The sequence below is a fragment of the Camelus ferus genome, chromosome 19 (assembly GCF_009834535.1).
Source record: "Camelus ferus isolate YT-003-E chromosome 19, BCGSAC_Cfer_1.0, whole genome shotgun sequence".
Classification (NCBI taxonomy): domain Eukaryota; kingdom Metazoa; phylum Chordata; class Mammalia; order Artiodactyla; family Camelidae; genus Camelus; species Camelus ferus.
The window spans coordinates 25,717,441-25,743,640 of NC_045714.1; the positions used below are offsets into that span (position 1 = coordinate 25,717,441).

At 36.7% G+C, this 26,200-nt stretch overlaps 1 protein-coding gene and 1 long non-coding RNA gene across 3 annotated transcripts in view; one reads left to right on the forward strand and one right to left on the reverse strand.

Moving 5' to 3' along the window:
* Nucleotides 1-26,200, reverse strand: part of LOC102513007 (serine palmitoyltransferase 3-like) — a 150,784-nt gene that overhangs the window by 10,743 nt on the left and 113,841 nt on the right. For both annotated transcript variants that reach the window (XR_004313106.1, XM_032461816.1), the window contains exon 11: nucleotides 19,557-19,686. Coding sequence is in view for 1 of the 2 variants with exons in the window: in XM_032461816.1 (XP_032317707.1) it covers nucleotides 19,557-19,686 (130 nt within the window). In the remaining variant the exon portion in view is untranslated. The remainder of the gene's footprint in view (nucleotides 1-19,556; nucleotides 19,687-26,200) is intronic.
* On the forward strand, nucleotides 20-24,417 carry LOC116657941. The gene is made up of 3 exons (XR_004313120.1): nucleotides 20-93; nucleotides 11,211-11,215; nucleotides 24,397-24,417. It is a non-coding gene; the product is annotated as an uncharacterized LOC116657941 (long non-coding RNA).

Sequence of the window (26,200 nt, forward strand, 5' to 3'; positions counted from 1 at the left end):
ATTTGCTTTTATTTTAGTAAGGATTTATGCATCTATGCTCATCAGTGATATGGGTCTGTAATTCACTTATTTGGCAGTGTCTGCCTGGTTTTGGTGGTATCAGGGTGATTTTGACTTCATAGAATGAGTTTGTGAATATTCCCTCCTTTTCAATAGTCTGGATTAGTTTGAGAATGACTGGTATGACTTCTTTGCATGTTTGGTAGAATTCCATGGTGAAGCCATCCAGTCCTGGACTTTTATTTGTAGGGAGGTTTTTTATTGCTAATTCGATTTCATTTCTAGTGATCGGTTTGTTCAAATGCTCAGTTTCTTCTTGATTCAGTCCAGGTGGACTGTATATTTCCAGAAACTTGTCCATCTCCTCTAGGTTATCCAGTTTGGTTCCATATAGTTTTTCATAATATTCTCATATGATATTCTGTATTTCTATTTTATTTGTTGTAATTTCTCCATTTTCTTTTTCTTATTTTTCTAATTTGTGCTCTCTCTTTTTTCATCTTTGTAAGTTTTGCCAGAGGTTTATCAATTTACTTTAAAAAAAAAAAGAAAACAGCTTTTGGTTTGATTGATTTTTTTCTATTGTTGTTTTACTCTCTATTATATTTATTTCTTCCCTGATCTTTATTATTTCCTTCCTTCTGCTGACTTTTTTTGTTTCTCTTCTCTTTCTGATTCTTTTAGCTGGTGGGTTGGATTGTTTGTTTGAGATGATTATTCTTTTTTGAAGAAGGTCTGTATCACTACTAAATTCCCTCTTAGCACTGCTTTTGCTGAGTCCCATAAATTTTTTGTGTGGTTGTCTTTTCATTATCATTTGTTTCAAGTTTTTTTTTTAATTTAAACTTTGATTTCATAATTGACCCATTGGTTTTTAAATAGCATATTGTTTAATCTCCATGCTTTTCTTGTTTTCTCCTTTGTTTCTCCATGGGTGATTTCTAGTTTCATGGTATTGTGGTCAGGAAACATGCTTGAGATAATTTCTAAGTTCTTAAAATTGTTGAGGCTTTTTTTTCTGCCCAAGTACATGATCAATCCTGGAAAATGTTCCACGTCCACTTGAAAAGAATGTGTATCCTAATTTTTGGGAGTGTAATGCTCTGAAAATATCCACCAAATCCAATTTTTCTATTGTATCATTTAATTTCTCTGTTGCCTTATTTATTTTGTCTGAAAGATCTGTCTAGTGATGTTAATATGGTGTTAAAATTTCTGACAATGATTGTATTCCCATCAATATCCCCCCTTATCTCTGTAACTGTTTTATGTACTTAGGTGCTCCCATATTGGGTGAATATATATTAACGAGTGTGATATCCTCATTTGTATTCCTCCTTTAATCATTATAAAACGTCCTTCTTTATCTTTTGTTATGGCCTTTTTTTAAAGTCTATTTTGTCTGAAATCAGTATTGCTACACCTGTTTTTTTGCTTTTCCATTTGCATAGAATATCCTTTTCCATCCTTTCACTCTCAAATCTATATGTGTCCTTCTCCCTAAAGTGGGTCTCTTGAATGCAGCATATTGAAGGTTCTTGCTTTATTATACAGTCTGCCACTCTGTATCTTTTGACTGGAGCATTTAGTCCATTAACATTTACAGTAATTAATGACACATGTATGTTTATTACCATTTTGAACTTATATTTGCAGTTGATTTGGTATTTCCTCTTTGTTCCTTTCTTCTTCCTTTTGTGGTTTTTTAATTTTCCTTTGTATTATCATGGATTTTATTTAGTTTTTGTGACTCACTTGTACGTTATTGGCTTGTGGTTGCCCTTTTATGTAAGTTTATTAGCCCATTACTATAAAGGTTTGTATTAAACAGTAATATAAGTTCAAACCTATGCTACCGAGAACAAAAAAAAAAAATTTTTTTAAAGAACGAAAAGACTCTATATTTTCTCATTTCCTTCTCCCACTCTTAATGATTTAGATGTCTTCTTTTGCAATTTCCTGTTTATTCTATTTGTAATTCATGGTAGTTATCACCTTTCCAGTTACAATTTTATCATTTCTGTAAAATCCTGCTGCTTTTCTATTTTAGAGTAGAACCTTTCAATTTCTTTTAGCATGGGTTTAGTGTTGCTAAACTCTTCTAGTTTTTGCTTGTTTGTGAAATTCTGTATCTCTCCTTCTATTCTAAAGGATAGCCTTGCTGGATGAAGTATCCTAGGCTGCATCATGTTTTCACTGAAGACTTTGAATATATAATGCCACTCTATTCTGGCCTGTAGTGTTTGTGTAGAGAAATCAGCTGAGAGCCTTATGGGGGTTCCCTTGTAACTCATTCATTTTTTTTTCTGCTTTTAGAATCATTTCTTTATCCTTGATTCTGGCCATCTAGATTATGATATGTCTTGGGGTGGATCTGTTTGGGTTCTTCCTGTTTGGGGACTTCTGGGCTTCCTGTACTTGTATATCTGATTCCTTCTTTATGTCTGTGAATTTTTCAGTCATGACTTCTTCAAATATCTTTTCAATATCCTTTTTTCTTTCTTCCCTTTCTGGAACCCCTATTATGCCTAGATTGGCACAAATTATATTATCTAATAGGTCCCTTATATTGTTTTCATTTGTTTTTCTCTCTGCTGTAATGATTGGGTACTTTCTGTTGTCTTATCTTCTAGGTCACTTATTTGTTCTGCTGCATTATCTAGTCTGCTTTGTATAGTTTAGATCAGCTCCCCTCTCAGCAAATGAGTTTAACAATTCTACTTGGCTCTTCTTTTTAACTTCAATTTCATTTTTAACATATTTTATATCTCTAAACACTATTTCTTTTAGTTCCTTCTATAGTTTGGTCACTCCTTCTTTGAAATTTTGATCTAGTAGGCCATTAATGTCTATTTCATTGATCGTTCTCCCAGGGGATTTATCTTGCTCTTTTAATCGGGGGCAATTCCTTTGCTTCTCAATCTTGCTCATATCTCTCTGGCATTGTAGCTTATTGAGTATCAGTTATCTATTCTGGTCCTTAAAGAGTGTATTTATTTATTTATCTAACTCCTATGCAGGAATAAAACTTTAAAAAAAGACAGAATTTTTAAAACACAGAGGAAAAAGGTTTGAAACAGTTTATAATTGATAATAGAAGAGCAAGTTGAAACAGAATAGCAATCAAGCTGTGACATCTTTTAAAAACCTTTAAAAAAGGAGATAAGAGCAAAACACAAAATTTGAAACTTTTGTATAATCAATAACAGGAGATCAAAACTAAGCAAAATAAAAATGAATTTAGGTGGATTTTTAAATCTAATAATAATAAAAATATTTTAAAAGAAATACTTAAAAGGAATTAAAACTGGAAGTACATGTAATTGTTTAAAAAGTAAAAATTAAAAAGGTAATAGAAAATGGAATAGATTAAAAAAAAATTAAAAGAAAAAGGGGGATGTGTTCTCCTGGAGACTGTGCGCTCTTAATGATTTTACCAAGAAGTCTTTGTGTCTTTGCCCTGTTTCATGAACTCAGCTTGCTACTTCCAGAGGCCCTCTGTTGGCATCCCTCATCTATGCTGCTCCTACTGCCTGTTGGCAAGTATATTGTGCCCCCTCCCAGCACTGTGGTCAGGTGCTGCACTCTTACATGGTGGGCGGGTGGGTCACTCCTCCTCCCGATGCCTCAGTCAGATGCTGTGGTCAGGTGAGATAGGCGGGAGAATTGTGCCTCTTCTCATCACCACAGCCAGGTGCTGCACTATTGCCTGGAAGGCAGGGAGCTGCCCACTCTCACCTGTCATGGTCACTCCCCTACTCTGTGCAGCTGCCCACTCTACCCCAGGTCCAGGCTCTGTATGCAGGCTCAGGGAAGATAGAAGAACAGCCCTACCCATATTCCATGACAAAACTCAGCTCCTTGTTTGTCTTTGCACCTTCAGTTCTCTGAGGTACCAAAGCAGAAAGATGCTATTTGCCTCAGGCTGTAAACAAGACTCTGTCTGGCCTTTGAGGCTGCTAAGCCCTTAGGTATTGATTCAGGTATGAACCCTGCCCCGATCTGGGTGCTAAGCACCCGATGATATTGCAGCTATGGCTGAGCCCCACCTCTCTTCTCTCAAAAACCTTCAGCAGATTTTCTGAGGTGGGGTATGGCACTCTTCCCCCCAGAGCACATCAGCCTTGTTATTTTATGGAGGGCCCATGTTGTTTTGCCCTGTGTACCCACTCATCCATTGCATGCAGTATTCTGAAGTCCCTGCGGTTGCCTAGTCCTCTGCCTGGCTCGGGCTGCCTGTCCCATCCCCCACCTGTTGTTTTACCCCTAGGCCTGGGGGTTGTATTTACCTTCTATGCTCATTTAACTTAGTTCTGTTGATCAAGGGCTGGCCCATACAGATCTGAGCCTCCGAGGTTTCCCCTCCATCCTGCTGACCTGTTTGGGGTGGGGGAGCTTCAGCGAATGAGGGCTATTCCTCTTTTGCCGCTTGCTCCCCATGGGTCAGGTCCCACACTGTTTTGATTTTTCTTCCTTCTTTTTTCCTTTTCTCCTACCAGATTATTGACATCTTTTTCTTTTGAAGAGGGTCATGTTCTGTTGGAGTTCAGCAGGTGTTCTGGTTGGCTGGGTGGGTCCATGGATGTGAGTTTTTGGTGTATATGTGGGAGAGAGTGGGCGATCAGTTTCCCTCTACTCCACCATCTTGGCTCTTACTCTCCTTCTTTTACTTTATACAAATTTCTCTCAATTTGATTTTTATTTCTCTTTGTTTTATTCTTCTGTTATTGATTATATTGTTTTCAAATCTTTTTTTTCTTCTTTTAGTTTTTTTTAATTTCATCTCAACTAGATGTTTCTATTTTTATTCTCCTGTTATTGATTTTACTCTATTTTCAAAATTGTTGTCTTCTTTTAAATTTATTTTTTAGTTGCATTTCTATGTCTACTTTAGATAAATACATACATACATACATACATAAATACATACATATATACACACTTTCAGGATCACAGTAGATAATTTATACTCCATAATCCATAGTGCCAGAGAGATATAAGTAAATTGAAGAAGCAGAGGAATCATTCCTAAATAAAAGAATGAGAAAAATCCCCTGAAAGAACAATCAATGCAATAGAAGTTGATCGTCTATGTGATCATGATTTCAAAAAACAGAGTGATCAAAATACTGAAGGAACTAAATGAGATTCTGAATAGAAACAGATAATATATGAAAAAGGAAGTTGAAACTATAAAGAGGAACCAATTAAAATTGGAAAACTCATTTGCTGAGATGAGAGCTGAGGTAAAGGCTGTAAAATGTAGGCTAGATAATGCAGATGAATGAATAAGTGACTTAGAAGAGAGGAAAACAGACATCACTCAATCAGAACAACTGAAAGGAAAATAAATAAAAACCAATGAAAACAATATAAGGGATAATATAAAGCATGTCAACCTACGCATAGTAGTGGTCCCAGAAGAAGAAACAGCAAAGGGGATTGAAAAGGCATTTGAAGAAATCATGACTGAAAATTTCCCAAACCTAAATAAGGAATCAGATAACCGAGTATAGGAAGCACAGAGTCCCAAAAAAGAAAAACCCAAACAGACCTACACCAAGACATATTGTAATCAGGATGGTCAGGGTAAAGGATAAAGAAACGATTCAAAAAGTAACAAGAGAAAAACAAAGAGTGATTTACAAATAAATCTCCATAAGGCTTTCAGGTGATTTCTCTATGCAAACACCACAGGCTAGAAGGGAGTGGAAATATATATTCATAGTCCTGAATACAAAAAGGATGTAACCTAGGATACTTCAACCAGGAATGCTATCCTTTAGAATAGAACGAGAGATAAAGAACTTCACAGAGAAGAAAAAACTAAAAGAATTTAGCAACACTAAACCTATGCTAAAAAAAATTAAAAGGTCTACTCTAAATAGAAAAGAATCAGGATGTTACAGAGAAGAGAAAACCATAATTGGAAAGGTGATAATTACCATGAATTATAATAGAGTAAACATGAAATTGTAAAAGAGGATATCTACATCATTAAGTTTGGGAGAGGGGAGCAAGAAACATAGAGTTTGTTTCCTTTTTTTTCTTTTCTTTTGTTCTCAGTAGGATGAGTTTGAGCTTATATTACTGTTTAAAACAAACAGATATAGTAATGGGTTAATATATGTACAAAATAGGGTAACCACACGCCAAAAGCTTACAACAGAGTCACATAAACTAAAAAGAAACCAAGATAATACAAAGGAAATTTATCAAACCACAAGAAGAAAAAGAAAGGAACAAAGAGGAAATGACAAATCAACTGCAAAACTAAGTTCAAAATGCCAATATACATGCATCTATAAGTAATTACTGTAAATGTCAATGGACTAAATTCTCCAGTCAAAAGATATACAGTGGCAAGCTGTGGGAGCCCATAATTGGTTTAATAAATTGTAACAGACTCTAGCCACTTGTGACTGTTAAGAACAAGTTTGCTTTGCTAGCAGGAGCCTGTGCATCTGCACTCCTGTTTCCTTGCTGTAAAAAGCAGAGACAATGCCTTGCTTGCATAGTTGAGGTTTTAGCTTAGGTCTGCTTCTGCAATGGCAAAGCCATTGTGTGTCCCTTGCTATAAATGCAGGGCATGGCTTGTTTTAAACATAGGTCCATAGTTCAGGATTTACTCTGCTCATCACAAAGCAATGACCCATGCCCTCAGCTATAAACACTGGACATGCTTTCCACTGTTTAATTAGTCTATAACACCCAAGACAAGAAACTGGTGGCCTGGTGGCCTGTTTTGTAATCAACTTCTTATATCTGAAGAATGTACCTTGTTCACCTCTCCTCATGACTGCCCTGAGGATAAATTAACCCTTTGTACCCACGTGGAATTCATGATCTCTACCAGATCCTGTTTTTCCTTAAGTTTCTACATTCCATGACACAATTGTTTGTGTTCTTTTCTTTGATTGTGCACAATAAATATAGGAGTGTTTGAGAGGCTTGAGAAGTTTGTCTCTGACTCCCTCTCACTCCCTTAAATATCCACAGAGTCTTGAGTAATTCTCCATATCAGAAAGACTTTTGCTAGACAGAATCCACAGCTGTTGACCCCAAAGTGATTGCCTGCACAGCGACGGAACCGTCATGCTTCAGCTGGAGAGAGAAATTGCATCTGGATCCCTGTAAATTTCATCCTGGTAAAGGAACAGCAACGCCCACTTGGGATAGTTGCCAAAGTGCTTAGAATTCAGTGAGAGCTTTGTTTTTCTCTTATTTTCTTCCTATGGGTCAACAGCTAACTAAGGAGCAAATGACCTACCTCCACACATTGCAGGATACGCTGAAATCAGCTCACTGCTCTATGTCAGAAGAGCAACTTATTAAATTGTTACAAATGGTATGGGAGGTTCGTCCCTCATTTCCAGACCATGAAACAACTGATTTGGAACTCTGGGAATAAGTTGGTAAGAATTTAAAATGTAGGCATCAGCAAGGGGAGAAAATCCCCACTTCCATTTTAACTACTTGGAGTTTGGTATGCAGTGCTTTATGTCCCTTGTATTCTTCCTTGCAGAATAATTATGCTGAACCAGAGCACTGTTCTCTCCCTTCTTCTCCTCCTACTTCTTCACCCCCAGTCCTTTCTGCACCATCTGCCCCTCTTTTACAGGAAATCAACTTGCTTCTGCCACCACCTACTCCTCCCTCTCCCGAAGAGTATGATTGTAAGCAAACTGCTATGCAACAATGTTTTAAAGAAGGATTACACTCGGGAGAGCTGCATGCTTACCTGGAGATTGTGTGGCATGGGCAAGGTATTAAGCATGAGTCTCTCCCTTTCTCGGTATTCAAGGAACTAAAAACTAGTGTTATGGAAAATGGGATTCAGAGTTCATTTACTAAAAGTATTTTTGATACAACTGGAAATTTATGTTATGACTCCTTGGGATTGGAAAGCTCTTATAAAAAAACTGTCTTAATTCCTGCTCAATTTGCTGTTTGGTCTTCTGAAAATCATGAAGGTTGTCTCTTACAAACTGCTTACAATGCTGATGCTGTAGAAATGCTTGAATGAACAGGTCAATATGCTAATACTCAGCAACAGGTCCATATGGATAAGCTGACTTTTAAGCAATGTACTGATATTGCCTTTATGGCATGTTCTAAGTTTCTGGATACCAGAGCTGTTACAGATTCCTTCGGTATCATTTGACAAGGCACCACAGAACCTTATGCTGATTTTTTAATCACTTAGAACAGAGCATCTCTCACCAAGTAGATAATCAGGAGGCAGCAAAAGTGCTCTTGCAACAGCTGGCTTATGAAAATATTACTGCAGATTGCCAGGCAGCTCTTTCCAGTATTTGAACTCAAAAACATATATAGCTGATTATATAAAGGCTTGCCACAATGTGGGAACTGAAACCCATCATGCTCAGGTCCTTGCAGCTTTAATGAGATCCCCCTCTGATCTGACCTGCTTTAAGTGTGGTAAACCTGGCCATATTCAAAAGGAATGCCACCAGTACAATAAGGGAGGGCAAGGAGGTCCACCTCAGATATTGCCTAGCAAAGACTGCCTTCAGTGCAGCAAAGGAAGAAATTGTGTGAATCAATGTCATTCTAAATGTGATAAGGATGGCAATTCAATTTGGGGAAATGGGGCAACAGCTTCCACACCCTGAACCCCAAGAGGAGCAATCCTGCCTAGCCAGCTCAAACACAGGTCTTTATGACCCAGCCTCCTCAGTCCGGTCCTGCAGAAACCCCTTCAGCAGCACCTCCACAGTGGACTTATGTTCTACCTCAGAATTAATTCTTAGGAAACAAGATTGTATATACTCCACATTCACTGGAATCTCTGGCCCTTTCACTGAAGGGACCCAGGTCTAATCATAGGCTGCTCAGACATATCACAGCAAGGCATTCTGGTTTTATCTCAATTAATTGATTCTAACTTTACTGGCAAAGCGAAAGTGCTTCTACAACCCTCTTTGCTCCTTTTGGTTTACAAATAGCTCCAGATAAAGTACAAGTTAAACAACCTTGGAAGTATCTAGGTTACATTGTTTTCCACCAAGCTATCCAGCCTGAACCTATTCATTTGCAGACAGAAAACCTACAAACTCTTAATGATTTTCAAAAAGTTTCCAGGGCCATTAACTGGATTTGTCCAGTTCTTGGCATCCCTACAGATCAATTGTCTCATTTGTTTAATATTTTAAAGTGGACTCTGCTTTGGACTCCCCACGAACACTAACTCCTGAAGCTTTACAAGAAGTCACTCTTGTGGAGTGAGCCCTGTCACAAAGGCAGCTTTCTCATCAACAAATTGGAAACCATGTTTATCTATTTCTTTTTCCAACTGTTCACTCTCCCACAGGTATCTTAGGACAGCTGATTAATGGAATATGGTGACTTGAATGGCTTTTTCTATCTCATTCCTTTAAGAAAACTTTAACAGCTTATACTCAACAGCTTACAGATTTACTCTTTAAAGGATGACTTCACTGTGAGAAATTCACTGGTTATGAGCCTGATGTTATCTTCCCTGGAGTTTCACTGGAAAATTTTAATCATTTGTTCTCCCAATCTTTGGAATTTCAGGCAGATTTGGCTGACTTCACGGGACTATTTATTTACTCTTTGCCCTCAGGTAAGCCCTTACAACAATTACCTTTGCTCAATGTCACTTTACCCTCTAAGGTGATATACTCCCCCATCCCAGGTGCTCTTACAGTCTTTATTGATGGTTCTGGAAAAACTACTAAATCAGCCATTGTGTGGTTTAAGAACTGGAGAAACTTGGTCACTTCAGGTCAGCCCTCTACCCAGAGGGCTGAACTGAATGCTGCCATTATGGCTTTACAACACTTTTCTTCTCAACCCCTCAATATGGTCACAGACACTCAGTATGTGGTTTATGTAGTGAAGCATATAGAGGAAGCTATTGTCAAAGAATTGAATGATCAGAACCTACTTTCTCTTTTCCTTTCTCTTCAATCCCTCATTGATAAATTACACCACCTTTTATTTATCACCTGTATTTACTCTCATAGTAATCTGCCTGGCCCTCTGACATTAGGGAATGAAATTGCAGATCAACTTGTTGGCTTTAGCCAGGCCTCTAAGACTGTGCAACATTCTCATGAGTTTTTTCACTAGAATTATGAATTCCTCATCAAACAGTTTCATCTCACCAAGGCACAGGATAAGCAAAGCATTGCTCCCTGTCCTGACTGTCAATGAGTAGCCAACAGTCAACCATCAAGGCTTGTAAACCCCAGGGGCTTATCCCATAATCATGTATGGCAAGAGGACATCACACATATCCCCTACTTTGAAAAGTTGAAGTATCTGAATGTGTCCATTGTTATTTTTTCTCATTTTGTCTTGGCCTCACTGCATATCAGGGAACAAACTAAACATATTATCAAACATCTCCTTCTCTCTTTTGCCTATATGGGTAAGCCTCAACAGATTAAGACAGACAGTGGTCCTGGTTATACATCTCAGAAATTTAAACTATTCTGTCAATATTGGGATGTTCAACATATTATTGGGATTCCTTATAATCCCACAGGTCAGGCCATTATTGAATGGTCCCATCATACCTTGAAGCAAATGTTAAAACAAAACAAGGGGAACCCATCAGGGATACCATCAGCAAAATCTGAATAAAGTGTTATACACCCTTAATTTTCTTAACTGTGATTCCCAAGGCTTATCAGCAGCAGAAAAGCACTTTATGCAGCATTCAGAGAATAGCCCAAAAGCTAAAGTACTTATCAAAGATATAGCCCTAAAATCAGCAGAATAGGAGAGCCCTTTTGAATTGCTTACCTAGGGGAAGGCTATGCTTGTGTCCTTTTGCCCTAGGCCCCCAGTGGCTACCTGCTCATTATGTCAAATACTTTCTCAAGCCATCCCCTGGATTGGAATGACCAGAGACTCCCAACTCTATGCTTGCAGCTTGCTGAAGAAATTAAAAAAAAAAAAAAAAAAACTGTATCTGTAAGGACAGCAGAGACCAAAGCCTATGAAGCCAATGGGATCAAGCCCTCTGAATGGGAAAGACAGATCATCTCTGCAGCACCCTGGATAGCAGTCTCCAACCCGGAAGCTGTTAACATCTCTTGCGGCCAGATGAAGAAATTAGATACTCAGGCTACTAAGGTCCTGAGGGAGGCAAAGATGACTCACACTCTGAAATATAGGCTTCTGGCATTCTAGCAGTAATTTATTATGCATCAGCTCAGGTATTGTTTCTTTTGCTCTTTCTGTCACTTTCCTTAAGCACAGGGGCCCATCTTTACTGGGACCATATTATTGACCCTCTGGTTTTCCAACCAGTCACTTGGTGGAATGCAGACTCCCCACTCAGCACTAATGATACTCAATGGATGGGAGGAATTTGGCTCTCTCCTCAAAGTCACCTGTTAGAAAATCATGATTGGATGATGTTAAATGAAACTGCTTCTTTTATCTACTCCACCCCCCCCCCAAATTATGTATTTAATGTCCATTCATTCTTTTGCTTACATGCTAAGATTTGTATTTATTTGTACTATTTACTTAAGACTGGCACAAAATCTGCTAATTTAACTTTCATTTTTGCTGCAGCTTTTGACATTAATCAAATATCCTTTGCAGCCTGTCCTACATCTGTTGCTCATTGTCATATGTGTAAAGAATGGAGTCCTCATAGTCAATCTGTCTCTTGGGTCCCTTGCAGGGCACCCAATCCCGATGGAGCTCTATTTTTTAACTATACAGTCTATGATTTGGGCCCACAAGGATATCTTTCTGCTAATCATACTCACAATGTTTTTGGCCTTTCGGCCACCTCCTAAGTAGCCTGGATGGATGGGGGACTCTCTGGACCTATTTTACACCTCTGTAATTCTCAAGCTCATAGTCTCTGGCACATTAATATCTAGACATTGCTTTGCCCTTCTTCCCTAGGACTCTATCACACAGTATGTATGTTACTAATACAGTTGCTACTACTCAGTTTTATTGTATTGACAGACTCTCATGCCTCCAACCATGTATTATTGTGTACGGCTCACTCTTATGTTTTTCTTATGAATCTTCTATTCTTAATGTTACACTTGAAGATGGATTTTATACTACCCATGTCAAGCCTCTGGCCTGGTACACTTCTTGTATTAGCCCAATAAACATTACTTTTCACATTATCTCTCAGGTACTCATTCTGAAGTGACAACCTTAGGTTTCGCTATGTGTTAATTTAACCCACACCTGGGAGGGCAAAAATGGTTTTATTAGATTAACTCATGTAAATTCAAAATGGAGATTGAAACACTTTATTGGTTGGCTGATTGATTTTATCATCTCAGCTGACATCATTCTTGCCACTGATTCAGTAGCAGTGGTCTCTTAATAAATTAATCCATACCACTGAAGTTGTTAATCATCTTACGACTAATGTTGCTCAGGTTATGATTATTCAGACTCAAATTGATAATGCAATTATGCATTGACATCAGGCATTGGAAGCTGCTTTGGAATGCCTTGGTGATCGACAATAAGCCATTGTCCATTGCCAGGCCCTACAATGTGATTGGCAACATGACAATATATGTGTTACCCCCCTTAAATTTAATCATCCCAGGTATTACTGGGATATTATTTAAAAACAACATCAAAGGGTCTTTTCTTCTGATTTGCAAAATAGTGTCAATATTCTTTCTGCCCAGCTGAATCAGCAGCTCATTTACATTCAAAAGGAGACTCAAACAAATATGCAACAAGAATTATATGATAATATGAAATGGCTTAACCCCATCTACTGGCTTCATGGTCTTAACCTCCACACTTGGGTTATTGATGGATTTTGTATAGTAATCAATTGTGTTTTTCTTATAGTCTGCAAGGTGATTTACTCCCTCCAGGTCTCTACAAATCAGCAACACCAGGTGATGATGTCCTTTCTGCAATCAAAAGTGATCTCCTTCAATCAAAACAAAAGAGGGTGATATGTGAGAGACCATGATTGAGTTAATAAATTGTTACAGACTCCAGCCACTTGTGATCTTTAAGAAGAACAAATGTGTTTTGCTAGCAGGCACCTGTGCATCAGCACTCCTGTCTTCTTGCTGTAAAAAGCAAACACAATGACTTGCTTGCATAGTTGGGGTTTTAGCTTAGGGCTACTTCTGCAAAGACAAAGCCATTGTGTGTCCCTTGCTATAAACCCAGGACACAGCATAGCTCCATAGTTCAGGTTTTATTCTGCTCATCATAAAGTAATGATACATGCCCTCAGTTATAAACACTAGGCATGCTTTCTGCTGTTTAGATAGTTTATAACACCCAAGATGAGAAACTGGTGGTCTGGTGGTCTGTTTTGTTATTAACTTTTTATATCTTAAGATTGTAACTTGTTCCCCTTTCCCCATGACTGCTCTGAGGATAAATTAACCCTTTGTACTCACTGTGGAATTTATGATCTCTACCTGATCCTGTTTTTTCCTTAAACTCCTACATTCCATGACACATTGATGATTTTTCTTTGATTCTGTACAATAAATATGGTAGTATTTGAGAGGCTTGAGGAGTTGGTCTCTGAATCCCTCTCACTCCCTTGACTTTCCACAGAGTCTTGAATAATTCATTCTATTTGGTGGGATTTCTGCTGGACAGAACCCACAGCAGATGGGGTAAAAAAACAAGAACCTACAATATACTGCATGCAAGACACCCGCTTTAGAGAGAGGGACACACATTGATTGAGAGTGAAAGAATGGAAAATGATACTCTATGCAAATGGAAATAATGAGAAAGCAAGAGTAGCAATAATTATTTCAGACAAAATAGACCTTAAAATAAAGGCCAGAGGAAAGATAAAAAAGGACATTTTATAATGATTAGAAGAGGAATACAAGATGAGGATATTACAATTACTAACAGATTTGCACCCAATATAGGAGCACCGAAATACATAAAGCAAATACTAACAGATAAAAAGGGAGAAATTGATAGGAATACAATCATTGTAGGAGACTTTAACACTCTATTAACATCAAAGGACATACCTTCCAGACAGAAAATTAATAAGGCAACAGAGAAATAAAATGATACAATAGAACAATTAGACTTTATTGATCTTTTCAGAACATCACACCCCCTGAAAATAGCTTATACATTCTTTTCAAGTGCATATGGAACATTTTCTAGGATAGATCATGTACTCAGGCAGAAAAGAAGCCTCAACAATTTTAAGAAAATAGAAATTATCACAAGCATCTTTTCTGACCCCAAAGCCATGAAACTAGAAATCAAAAATGACACCATGGAGATTAAACAACATGCTATCAAAAATAAATAAATAAATAAATAAATAGGTCAATGATTAAATCAACGAGACAAACGACAATGAAAACACAACTACCCACAATCTATGGGATGCAGCAAAGAGAATGTTAAGAGGGAAGTTTATAGCAATAGGGCTTCACAAAAAACAAGAACAGTCTCAAATAAACAATCTAATCTACCAGCAAAAGGAATTAGAAATAGAAGAGTAAAAAACAAAACAAAACAAAACAATCAAACAAAAAACAAAACAACAACAACAACAACAAAAAGCAAGTCATTAGAAGGAAGGAAATAATAAAGACCATGGAGGAAATAAATAAAATAGAGATTTTAAAAAACAATAGAAAAAATCAATCAAACCGAGAGCTGAGTTTTTGAAAGAGTAAACAAAATGGACATACATCTTGCCAAGTTCATGAAGAAGAGAAAAGAGAGAGCACGAAATAAACAAAATAAGAAGGAAAAATGGAAAAACTACAACCAAAATCACAGAAATACAAAATATCATACAAGAATAGTATGAACAAATATATGGAAAGAAAATGGAAAATCAAGAAAAAATGGACAAGTTTCTGGAAACATACAGTCCACCAAGATGGAATCAAGAGGAAACTGACCACTTGAAAAAAATGATCACTAGAAATGAAATCAGTAATAAAATGTAATGAAATGAGTAATAAAAAACCTCCCAACATACAAAAGTCCAGGACCAGATCACATCACTAGGGAATTTTACAAAACATACAAAGATGAACTCATACCAGTCCTTTGCAAACTCTTACAAAAGATTGAAATGGAAGGAGTATTCCCACTCATTCTATGAATCCACTATCACACTGATACCAAAACCAGAAAAGACACTATCAAAAAATAAATTTATAGATCAACATCACTGATGAACATAGATGAAAAATCCTGAACAAAATATTAGCAAACAGAATCCAACAGCACATAAAAAAGATGATACACTACGATTAAGTTGGGTTCATCCCACGAACACAAGGATGATTCAACATATGCAAATCATTCAATGTAATACACCACATCAACAAGAGAAAGGACAAAAAACCACATGATTATCTCACTAGTTGTAGAAAATGCATTTGATAAAATTCAATACCCATTTATGATAAAAACTCTCACCAAAGTTGGTACGGGGTAACATATCTCAATATAGTTAAAGCTATTTATGACAAATCTACAGCCAGCATAGTACACAATGGTGAAAATCTGAAAACATTCCCACTAAAATCTGGGACAAGACAAGGCTGTCCACTCTCACCACTCATATTAAACATAGTCTTGGAAGTCCTAGCCACAGCAATCAGGCAAGAGAGGCAAATTAAAGGGGCCCAAGTTGGAAAAGAAGAGGTAAAATGATCGCTATATGCCAATGACATGTTATTATTTAGAGAAAACCCAAAAAAGATCCACACAAAAACTACTAGAACTAATCAGATAATTCAGCAAGATAGCAGGATACAAGATTAATGTACAAAAATCAGTGCATTTCTTTACACTATTGAAGAATCAACAGGAAAAGAAAGTAAAGAAGCAATCACTTTTAAAATAACACCCAAAGTAATAAAATACCTAGGAATAAATCTAACCAAGGAGGTGAAAGACTTATATATGGAGAACTACAATACATTGATTAGGGAAACTAAAGAAGACTTAAAAAATGTAAAGATATCCCATGCTCCTGAATTGGAAGAATCAATATTGTTAAAATGGTCATTCTGCCCAAGGTAATCTACAGATTTAATGCAATCCCTATCAGATTACTCAGGACATATTTCACAGAACTAGAACAAAGTATATTAAAATGTATATGGAATCACAAAAGACCCCAACTTGCCAAAGCATTACTGAAGAAAAAGAATGAGGCTGGAGGAATAACCCTCCCAGACTTCAGACAATACTATAGAGCTACAGTCATCAAAGCAGCATGGTACAAAAATAGACATATGAATCAATGGAACAGAATAGAGAGCCAGAAATGAACCCACAAATTTGTGGTCAATATTTGACAAAGGAGACAAGAACATAAAATGGAATAAAGACAATCTCTTCAGAAAATGGTGTTGAGAAAACTGCACAGCAGCATGTAACTCAATGAAGCTAGAACACTCCCTCACTCCATACACAAAAATAAACTCAAAATGGATTAAAGATTTAAACATAAGACAAGACACAATAAACCTCTTAGAAGAAAACATAGTCAAAACATTATCTCACATACATCTCAGCAATGTTCTCCTGGGGCAATCTACCCCAAAAATAGAAATAAAAGCAAAAGTAAACAAATGGGACCTAACTAAACTTACAAGCTTTTGGACAGCAAAAGAAACCATAAGCAAAATCTTGACAGCCTAATGAATGTGAGAAAATATTTGCAAAAGATGAAACTGACAAGGGCTTGATTTCCAGAATATATAAACAGCTCATATGACTTAATAAGAAAAAACAAGTAACCCATTCTAAAAATGAGGAAATGACCTAAACAAGAAATTCTCCAATGAAGAAATATGATTGACCAATAGGAACATGAAAAAAATGCTCAATATCACTAATTATCAGAGAAATGCAAATTTAAACTACAATGAAGTATCACCTCACACCAGTCAGAATGGCCATAATTCAAAAGTCCACAACAATAAATGCTGGAGAGGCTGTGGAGAAAAGGGAACCCTCCTACATTGTTTGTGGGAATGCATTCTGGTGCAGCCCTTGTGTAAAACAGTATGAAGATTCCTCAAAAGACTAAAAATATACTAACAGTATGACCCAGCAATGCCACTCTTGGGCACATATCTAGAGGGAACCCTAATTCCAAAAGATACTTGCACCCTAATATTCATAGAAGCACTATTTACAATAGGCAAGACCTGGAAACAACCTAAATGTCCATCGACAGATGACTTGATAAAGAAGATGTAGTATATTTATACAAAATAATACTATTTAGCCATAAAAAGCAACAACATAATTCCATTTGCTGCAACAAGAATGTCCCTGGAGAATGTCATTTTAAGTAAAGTTAACAAGAAAGAGAAAGAAAAATATCATATGGCATCACTCATATGTGGCATTTTTTTTAAGTGAACTTATGTATTAAACTGAAACAGACTCACAGACATAGAATACAAACTTGTGGTTGTTTGAGGGGACACGGGAAGCAATCAACTGGAAGTTCAAGATTTGCAGATACTGACTGGTATATATACAATAGATAAGCAAGTTTATACTACATAGCACAGGCAAATATACTCAATACCTTGCAGTAGCTCATGGTGAAAAATAATATGAAAATGAATATATGTATATTCGTGTATGGCTGAAGAATTGTGCTGCTCACCAGAAATTGACATAATATTGTAAGCTGACTACACATACATACATACATACATACATATATACATACATACATACATACCTAGAGTTTACTCAGTTGTTGGTGTACCATCCAATAAATCATTACTGTAAACCTACTATGTCATATACACTGGTTAACTCCTAAGAATTTAATGGTAAAACAGAAAGATACGGATCTGTCTGTGTGATTCAAGCTCAAAGTATCTTCATTTTTTTATTACTTGAATTCTTATTTCTGTCCCTTTACTCCCCTAACACTATCTTCTCTGAGGAACATTAGGTTCCTACTAATTGCTAATCCAGTAGTTTCACCTCATCTCTTACCCCACTGGAACATTCTGCTCTTTTGTGAGGACATTTGTTCATTTCCCATCTTGGAGCTTTCTTTTTTTACTGTGGTTAGTGCTGCACTAGCTCATGACTTTCCCAACTGCTCTGGCTCCATCTAAGTCTAGTTCCTCGTCTGTGGTCCTACATCCACCCTGGGATGGAGGCCCTCCACTGGAGTCTGACCTTGGCCCTATCACTTATATTTAGGAAATTATATCTTCTACCATTGTCTTTAATTGTCCCTCAGTTCCTCAAATTACAGCAGCTCCAGCCTTTCATAGTTTCCTAAATCCTAGAATCTGATTTTCTTTTCCCCAGATGGCCCATGAACATGTAATTCCAACATGTTTAGAATTGACTCTTTTATTCCCCCAGTCCTTTTGATGATTTGTTCTTTCCTACCACAGACCTTATCTATAACACTTTTATGCTTAGTTCTGCCATTTCTCCATTCACTGGAGGGCTACAGACCTTGGATTATCCTTGATTCCCTTGTCCCACCAGTGCCCCGCATCCAAGTATTTGCCAAATCTTGGCATCTCCATGCATTTATAACACCTGTTCATAGATCAATTTTTCTTGTTCCCATTGCCATTGACCTTGCCATCTATTGTTTTAATAGATAATTACTCATGACGCCTTCCCACTCCTGAAGTTGACTGTATTTATTTTCCAAAATGAATTTATTCTGTGTGGTATTATCATTAGATGCTTGTTTATAGTATGCCTTCTTAGACTTTTTTGTCACAGGTTTTGCAAGTAGTGGACACCCAATAGTATTTGTTAAACTACACTGACATTATGAGACAGGTTCATCAACACCAGGCTGACAGATCTGGCTTGTTTCTTAGATATTACTCATTTAAACAGAGGTTGAAATCAAATGACAATGAAATGTAGTTTTAAAATCACTTATACTTCATATAGGACTGGCTTACATGATAGACCTGCCTTTGTTGTTGGTTTTCCAACATATGGTTTATTTGAGTATATTTTCATATGGTGGATGTGGTGGCCATGAGCAATGTCAGGATGCAGGCAGTTAATGCCGAAATAGCATGTGAGAGTAGCATCTGCACTTAAGAACAAGTAAAGAGCAGGATGTTTGAGGGGAGTGGGTATAGCTTAGTAGTAGAGCACATCCCCAGTACCTCCATCAAAAAAAAAAGAAAAGAAAAAAAAGGAAAAAAGATAAACAGCAAAAAAGAGAGTATGGTTCTAAATAAAAAAAAATCTAAAAATATTTTTTTAATTGAGCATATTTGGCTACTTGATCTGTTTTATTATGAAGCCAAAACACAAACTTGACTCAGTCTTCACTGAGCTGATTTTCTTTCCTATCTTCTGAGTTGATCATGTTGTTGGACCTTGTTAGGATACCCTTGTTCATTAGCAATGAGTTTTATTATTTATTTTTATATTATTTATTATTTTAAAAAAAACGCTGTTTACTTAAACCATCCAGGAGAAACCCAGGGAAACCCAAGTGAGCTCAATAAAGAATGAACCCAGAATTCAAGACCAGTCCTGCAGGTTCTGTTGGGCTGTGGTGTACTCACTGCGTCTAACATCTCCCGGGTATGTGCTGCTGAAACACAAAACCGAGCCCGGGCTTCTGCGAGGGGAGTAGCTGGAAATCCGACGACTACTATGCCAATTTTTCTCTTTAAAAGATGCCTTGCAAAAGCCCTAAAAGGAAGATTAAAAATGAGGTTAACTGAGGGATGCCAGAATCACACTGCAAGTAAAGGAATATGGCTATCTGACTTATTTTTTTTTAATAACAATAAATAGAAGATGATTGAAGTAATGAAATTCTGTCAAATATGATCGACAAGGAAATGTGGCAGCCCATCACTTGATGGTGCCCATAACAGAGCATGTATATCAGGGGACCTACCACACTCAGTAGTTGATTGTGTGCACAATCTTTGACACTGAGCAGAAAATGCTGATGCCTGTTACCCTCATTAACAAGTTTGCATATATGTAAAATTTTTGTCTGCAGGTTTCCTAGGAATAAAAACCATAACATAATGCAAATGCCTAAAGAAAGAATATCTATTAGATGCAAACCTATATGTTTTAAAATATTAATACCAATAGCATAGTGTTTAAATTTCAGGAAGCCTCTACTTGATGACTATAATTTCAGAACCAGGATTAGAGTGCCTGCAGACGCCAACACCAAGTCATATTCTAACTCCAGAGACAATGATTTTATTTTCCATCAAGCCACTTTTATGTGTATGTTCCTCATTTGTTATGTGTATGTTCAGGGATAACAAATCCATTTGGCTGGATTAAGGGGGAGAGGGGCAGGAGGAAGGCAAGGAAAGAAACACAAAGGAACTGACCTGTAGATGCAGCCTGTGACATAGGTCATTTAACTCCAAAGCTCTTTGACACAGAGTAAAAGCTTTTTAAGCTATAATTCTTTCCCCTTAATTGCATCTATCCTCTTTTTATTCCCAAGCTAAACTCAGTAATGATTTTTGAATATCAAGCTCTCAATTTTTGGTGCCAAGAGCCAATGTTAGACACAGGCATGAGCCCCTAAGTGAGTTTTCCCACTTTTGTTCTCTGTCACTATCTGCAGGGTTCCTGAGTCACAGAGATGCTCTGCCCACAGGTGGAGTAAACATCTCAGAATTGTTCTTAGCACTAAGAGGTTGCTGGTGTCTTATTTTAGGCTGGCAGCTGAGAGTACCACAGACACCTTCCAGTTATAACTTAGAAGAAATCCTCGATGCAGATGTTGAAAGGCCACTGTATCTTTCATTCCCCTAGTGTTTAGCTGCCTGCTTTTGGGTTGCCTTGCACAGAACACAGGCTCTCAAATGAAGCTATGGAGATACCAAGACCTACCAAACACACAGCCTTCCTGGTCCCTTGGCTCAGGTAAGGCAAGACTCACACTCTGATTTGGACTAGGGAGGTTGCAAGGCAATGGATATTTCTAACTGGAAAGCTTGAAAACAGGCCATCCTTTCACTTTCTTGATCAAACAAGGCTGCTCATGGAACTGCATGGGATGAGAGCTCATAATTGTCTGAGAAGCAAGTCAAGCGCTTTATTGCTAGAGTACAAACCACCTGACCCATGATCTTGGGTCAGTTTTCAGGACTCCTGAGAGACCATTTTCACTGTCTGCACTTTTCTCTTTGTAGCAGAGAAAGTGAGTTTTGCAGAAGAATGCAGAACAAAATACATGACTGTTGGTTCATTAGGTTAATCTGAGGCCTCCTGGAGCACTTCTGAGTTGAAACTTACACTAGCAAACCTAGCATTCTTCAGTTAAAGAATATGATTGCCCTGAACATTATATATAATGGACCTCTGGGTTTGTGCTGTCCAAAGCAAATTGGAGCTGGCTGGGCAGAAAGAAACTAAATAATATGAATGATAATAATAATTAATAATAATAATAATAATGGTAATAATGAATAATAATAATAATAATAATAATAATAATAATAATAATAATAATAATAATAATAAAATTAATACTGCATTGGAGACAGCATCATTGAATTTTGTGCACCATCATCCTCATCCACGGATGAGGCCAGTGGATAGGAAATGCAAACTCTGTACCAAATACTAAACCCAATACATTATTGATTATTAAATTGTATGTTTTATTGGTGAAATCATGTTATACTAAACTCCATAAAAGATTCCAGTGATGGAGTTGCAACAGGACTTTGTTTAAAAGGATAACTGCTGAAAGATGATATTTTCATTCTGTGGTAGGTGGAGATGGGGAGAAATCACAGTTCTTTAATAAAATCCAAGGTTTTTCTTTTTTTTTTTTTTGAGTTATAGTCAGTTTACACTGTTGCATCAATTTCTGCTGCACAGCACAATTTTTCAGTCATACATGAATATACATATATTCATTTTCATATTCTTTTTCACCATGAGCTACTAAAAGATGTTGAATATATTTCCCTGTGTGATGTTGTGATACAATACTTGTTTATCTATTTTATATGTACCTGTCAGTATCTACAAATCTCCAACTCCCAATCTGTCCCTTCCCACACTTCTCCCCCATGGCAACCACAAGTTTGTATTCTATGTCTGTGAGTCTGTTTCAGTTTTATATTTAAGTTCATTTGTCTTCTTTCTTTCATTATTTTTTTTAGATTCCACATATGAGTGATATCATATGGTATTTTTCTTTCTTTTTCTGGCTTACTTCACTTAGAATGACATTCTCCAGGGACATCCATGTTGCTGCAAATGGCATTATGTTGTCATTTTTTAAAATGGCTGTATAGAATTCCATTGTATAAATATACCATGACTTATTTATCCACTCATCTGTAGATGGACACTTAGGTTGCTTCCATGTCTTGGCTATTGTAAATAGTGCTGCTATGAATATTGAGGTGCAGGTGTCTTTCGGAATTAGGGTTCCTTCAGAATATATGCCCAGGAGTTGGACTGCTGGGTCATATGGCAAGTCTATTTTTAGTCTTTTGAGGAATCTTCATACTGTTTTACACAAGGGCTGCACCAAACTGCATACCCACAAACAGTGTAGGAGGGTTCCCCTTTTTCCACACCTTCTCCAGTATTTATTGTTTGTGGACTTTTGAATGATAGTCATTCTGACTGGTGTGTGGTGATACTTCACTGTAGTTTTCATATGTATTTCTCTGATAATTAGTGATATTGAGCATTTTTTTCATGTTCCTATTGGTCATTCATATTTCATCATTGGAGAATTGTTTGTTTAGATCTTTTCCCCATTTTTGGAATGAGTTTTTTTTTTTTTCTTATTAAGTCATATGAGCTGTTTATATATTCTGTAAATCAAGGCCTTGTCAGTTTCATCTTTTGCAAATATTTTCTCACATTCATTAGGCTGTTGGGAATTTTTGCTTATGGTTTCCTTTGCTGTGCAAAATCTTTTAAGTTTAATGAGGTCCCATTTGTTTATTTTTGCTTTTATTTCTATTTTTGTGGTAGATTGCCCCAGGAGAACATTGCTGAGATGTATGTGAGATAATGTTTTGACTATGTTTTCTGCTAAGAGGTTCTTCTAAGAGGTTTTGTGTCTTGTCTTATGTTTAAATCTTTAATCCATTTTGAGTTTATTTTTGTGTATGGAGTGAGGGAGTGTTCTAGCTTCACTGAGTTACATGTTGCTGTCCAGTTTTCCCAACACCATTTGCTGAAGAGACTGTATTTATTCAGTTGTTTGTTCTTGCCTCTTGGGCAATATTAATTGACCACAGATTTGTGGGTTTATTTCTGAACTTTCTATTCTGTTCCATTGATTCATGCCTGTTTTTGTACCAATACCATTCTGTTTTAATGACTGTAGCTCTGTAGTATTGTCTGAAGTCTGGGAGGGTTATTCCTCCAGCCTCATTCTTTTTCTTCAGTAATGCTTTGGCAAGTTGGGGTCTTTTGTGATTCCATATACATTTTAATATACTTTGTTCTAGTTCTGTGAAATATGTCCTGAGTAATCTGATAGGGATTGCATTAAATCTGTAGATTACCTTGGGCAGAATGACCATTTTAACAATATTGATTCTTCCAATTCAGGAGCATGGGATATCTTTACATTTTTTAAGTCTTCTTTAGTTTCCCTAATCAATGTATTGTAGTTCTCCATATATAAGTCTTTCACCTCCTTGGTTAGATTTATTCCTAGGTATTTTATTACTTTGGGTGTTATTTTAAAAGTGATTGCTTCTTTACTTTCTTTTCCTGTTGATTCTTCAATAGTGTAAAGAAATGCACTGATTTTTGTACATTAATCTTGTATCCTGCTATCTTGCTGAATTATCTGATTAGTTCTAGTAGTTTTTGTGTGGATCTTTTTTGGGTTTTCTCTAAATAATAACATGTCATTGGCATATAGCGATCATTTTACCTCTTCTTTTCCAATTTGGGCCCCTTTAATTTCCCTCTCTTGTCTGATTGCTGTGGCTAGGACTTCCAAGACTATGTTGAATAGGAGTGGTGAGAGTAGACAGCCTTGTCTTGTCCCAGATTTTAGTGGGAATGTTTTCAGTTTTTCACCATTAAGTATTATAATTCTGTCATAAATAGCTTTTATTATGTTAAGATATGTTCCCCTTATACCCACTTTGGTGAGGATTTTTATCATAAATGGGTGTTGAATTTTATCAAATGCTTTTTCTGCATCTATTAAGATGATCATGTGGCTTTTGTTGATGAGGTGTATTACATTGTTTGATTTGCATATGCTGAATCATCCTTGTGTTTCTAGGATGCACCCAACTTGTTCATGGTATAGCATTTTTATTTGGATTCTGTTTGCTAATATTCTGTTGAGGACTTTTGAATCTATGTTCAGTTGATATTTGTCTGTAATTTTCTTTTTTGGTAGTGTCTGTCTGATTTTGGTATCAGGGTTATGGTGGCTTCATAGAATTAGTTTGGGATTACTCCCTCCTTTTCAAACTTCTGTAAGAATTTGAGAAGGACTGGTATGAGTTCTTCTTTGTATGTTTGGTAGAATTCCCACGGGAAGCCATCTGGTCCTGGACGTTTGTTTGTAGGGATGTTTTTTCATTGCTAATTTGATTTCATTTAGTGATTGATTTGTTTAAGTGGTCATTTTATTCTTCCTTTAGTCTTGGTGGATTGCATGTTTCCAGAAACTTGTCTATTTCTTCTACATTATCCATTTTGTTTCCATATAGTTGTTCATTAAAATCCAAGGTTTAAAAATGAGCAAATGAAAATGTGCTAACACATTGTCATACAATTAACTCCTGTTTCCCAAGCTTCTTTTACATATTAACTTTCCATTGGAGAAACATCAGAGAAAGAAACAAGGCCAGGCAGCAGGCCAGCTCTAGCCAGCAACTCCTGCCAACAACAGATAATATTACCTTCTGTAACTCACCTGTTCTGTTTCCTTAGACAACCCAATTAGATTTTCCCCATTGTAGTAATTGATGCACTTTTATTCATTAAAGAATGTTATACTGATATTCTGCATTGCTTTAATAAGAAGTGTATTTTCCACTGTGGAGTAAAGCTTGAGAGATTCTGTGCTGTGTTCTGAAAAGAGCTCTGGTTTAGAAGCAAATGGAACTGGCTTGAATTTACCCACGGCTAGTGACCCTGAGAAATTAATTTGACTTTTGTGCATCTTGGTGTCTTCATTTATAAACTAGGACTAAGCCTCCTACCCTCATTGAGTGATCACTTGGTTTAAGAACCTTTCTTTGCATGTAATTAACATTCAGAAATGCTAGCTTCTCTCTAAAAAACTTCTTAAATTCCAAACTAGTAGATATTTTGACATGTCATCCAGGGTCTATCAGTACAATTGAGGCAGAACATAGCAAGATCTTTTCCTACTCTTTTCCCCAGAGTTCTATTTTTTGTTAATGTAACCAAAGACTTTAATAGTTATTTTGAAAAGCCATGCAACCATGATGACTCAACCTTGCACTCAGTTGAAACTAACAATAATCATCATTGTAGCACCAGTAGTAGTTGTAGTCATAACAATGGGTACCACTGATTGAGTCCTTACAGTATAACAAGCACTCTATTAAGTGCTTTATATACATTATTAATACTATTAATAATAACAACACTGTGTAGCTTCTATATAAGAGGCGACATGATAAATGCTGATAGACATCACCTTTAATATTTGAATGATCTTATGAAATAGGTCCTATAACATTCCTGTTTCAATATGAGAAAAGTGGGGCTGCAGAAGGTTGGATAACTTGTCCTAGAATGCCAGCCAGCAAGAGGTAGAATCAAAATTCATTTTTATTCCAAACATCTCATTACACCCTAGAATGTAACTTTTCTAGGAAACTGTCTTTCAGTTTTATTTTCATTTTTACATTAGCTTTGTCTAGTTAGGATGCCTGGCATAGAGAAGAAGGGAACTCCCTTCCTTTGTCTGTTATTGTTTCATTTAAGTACATTTTTAAAAATTCTTCATGGGCTCTTCTCATTGGATGGGCTCATTTTCTCAGTCTGTTAGGATTCTAATCCCAGCTTCCATCATCAAAGTCAGAACTTTCCAACACACTTCTAACCTACTCTCCAGTGTTGTGTACTTTACACTTTCAAATATAAAACAAGTTTACTTTTGGTGTCTTCATTTGAACTAATCATCCAATATTAGAGAGACATGGTCTAGTTTGGAGTCACAACACACCATGGCCCCAAACACTCTGAG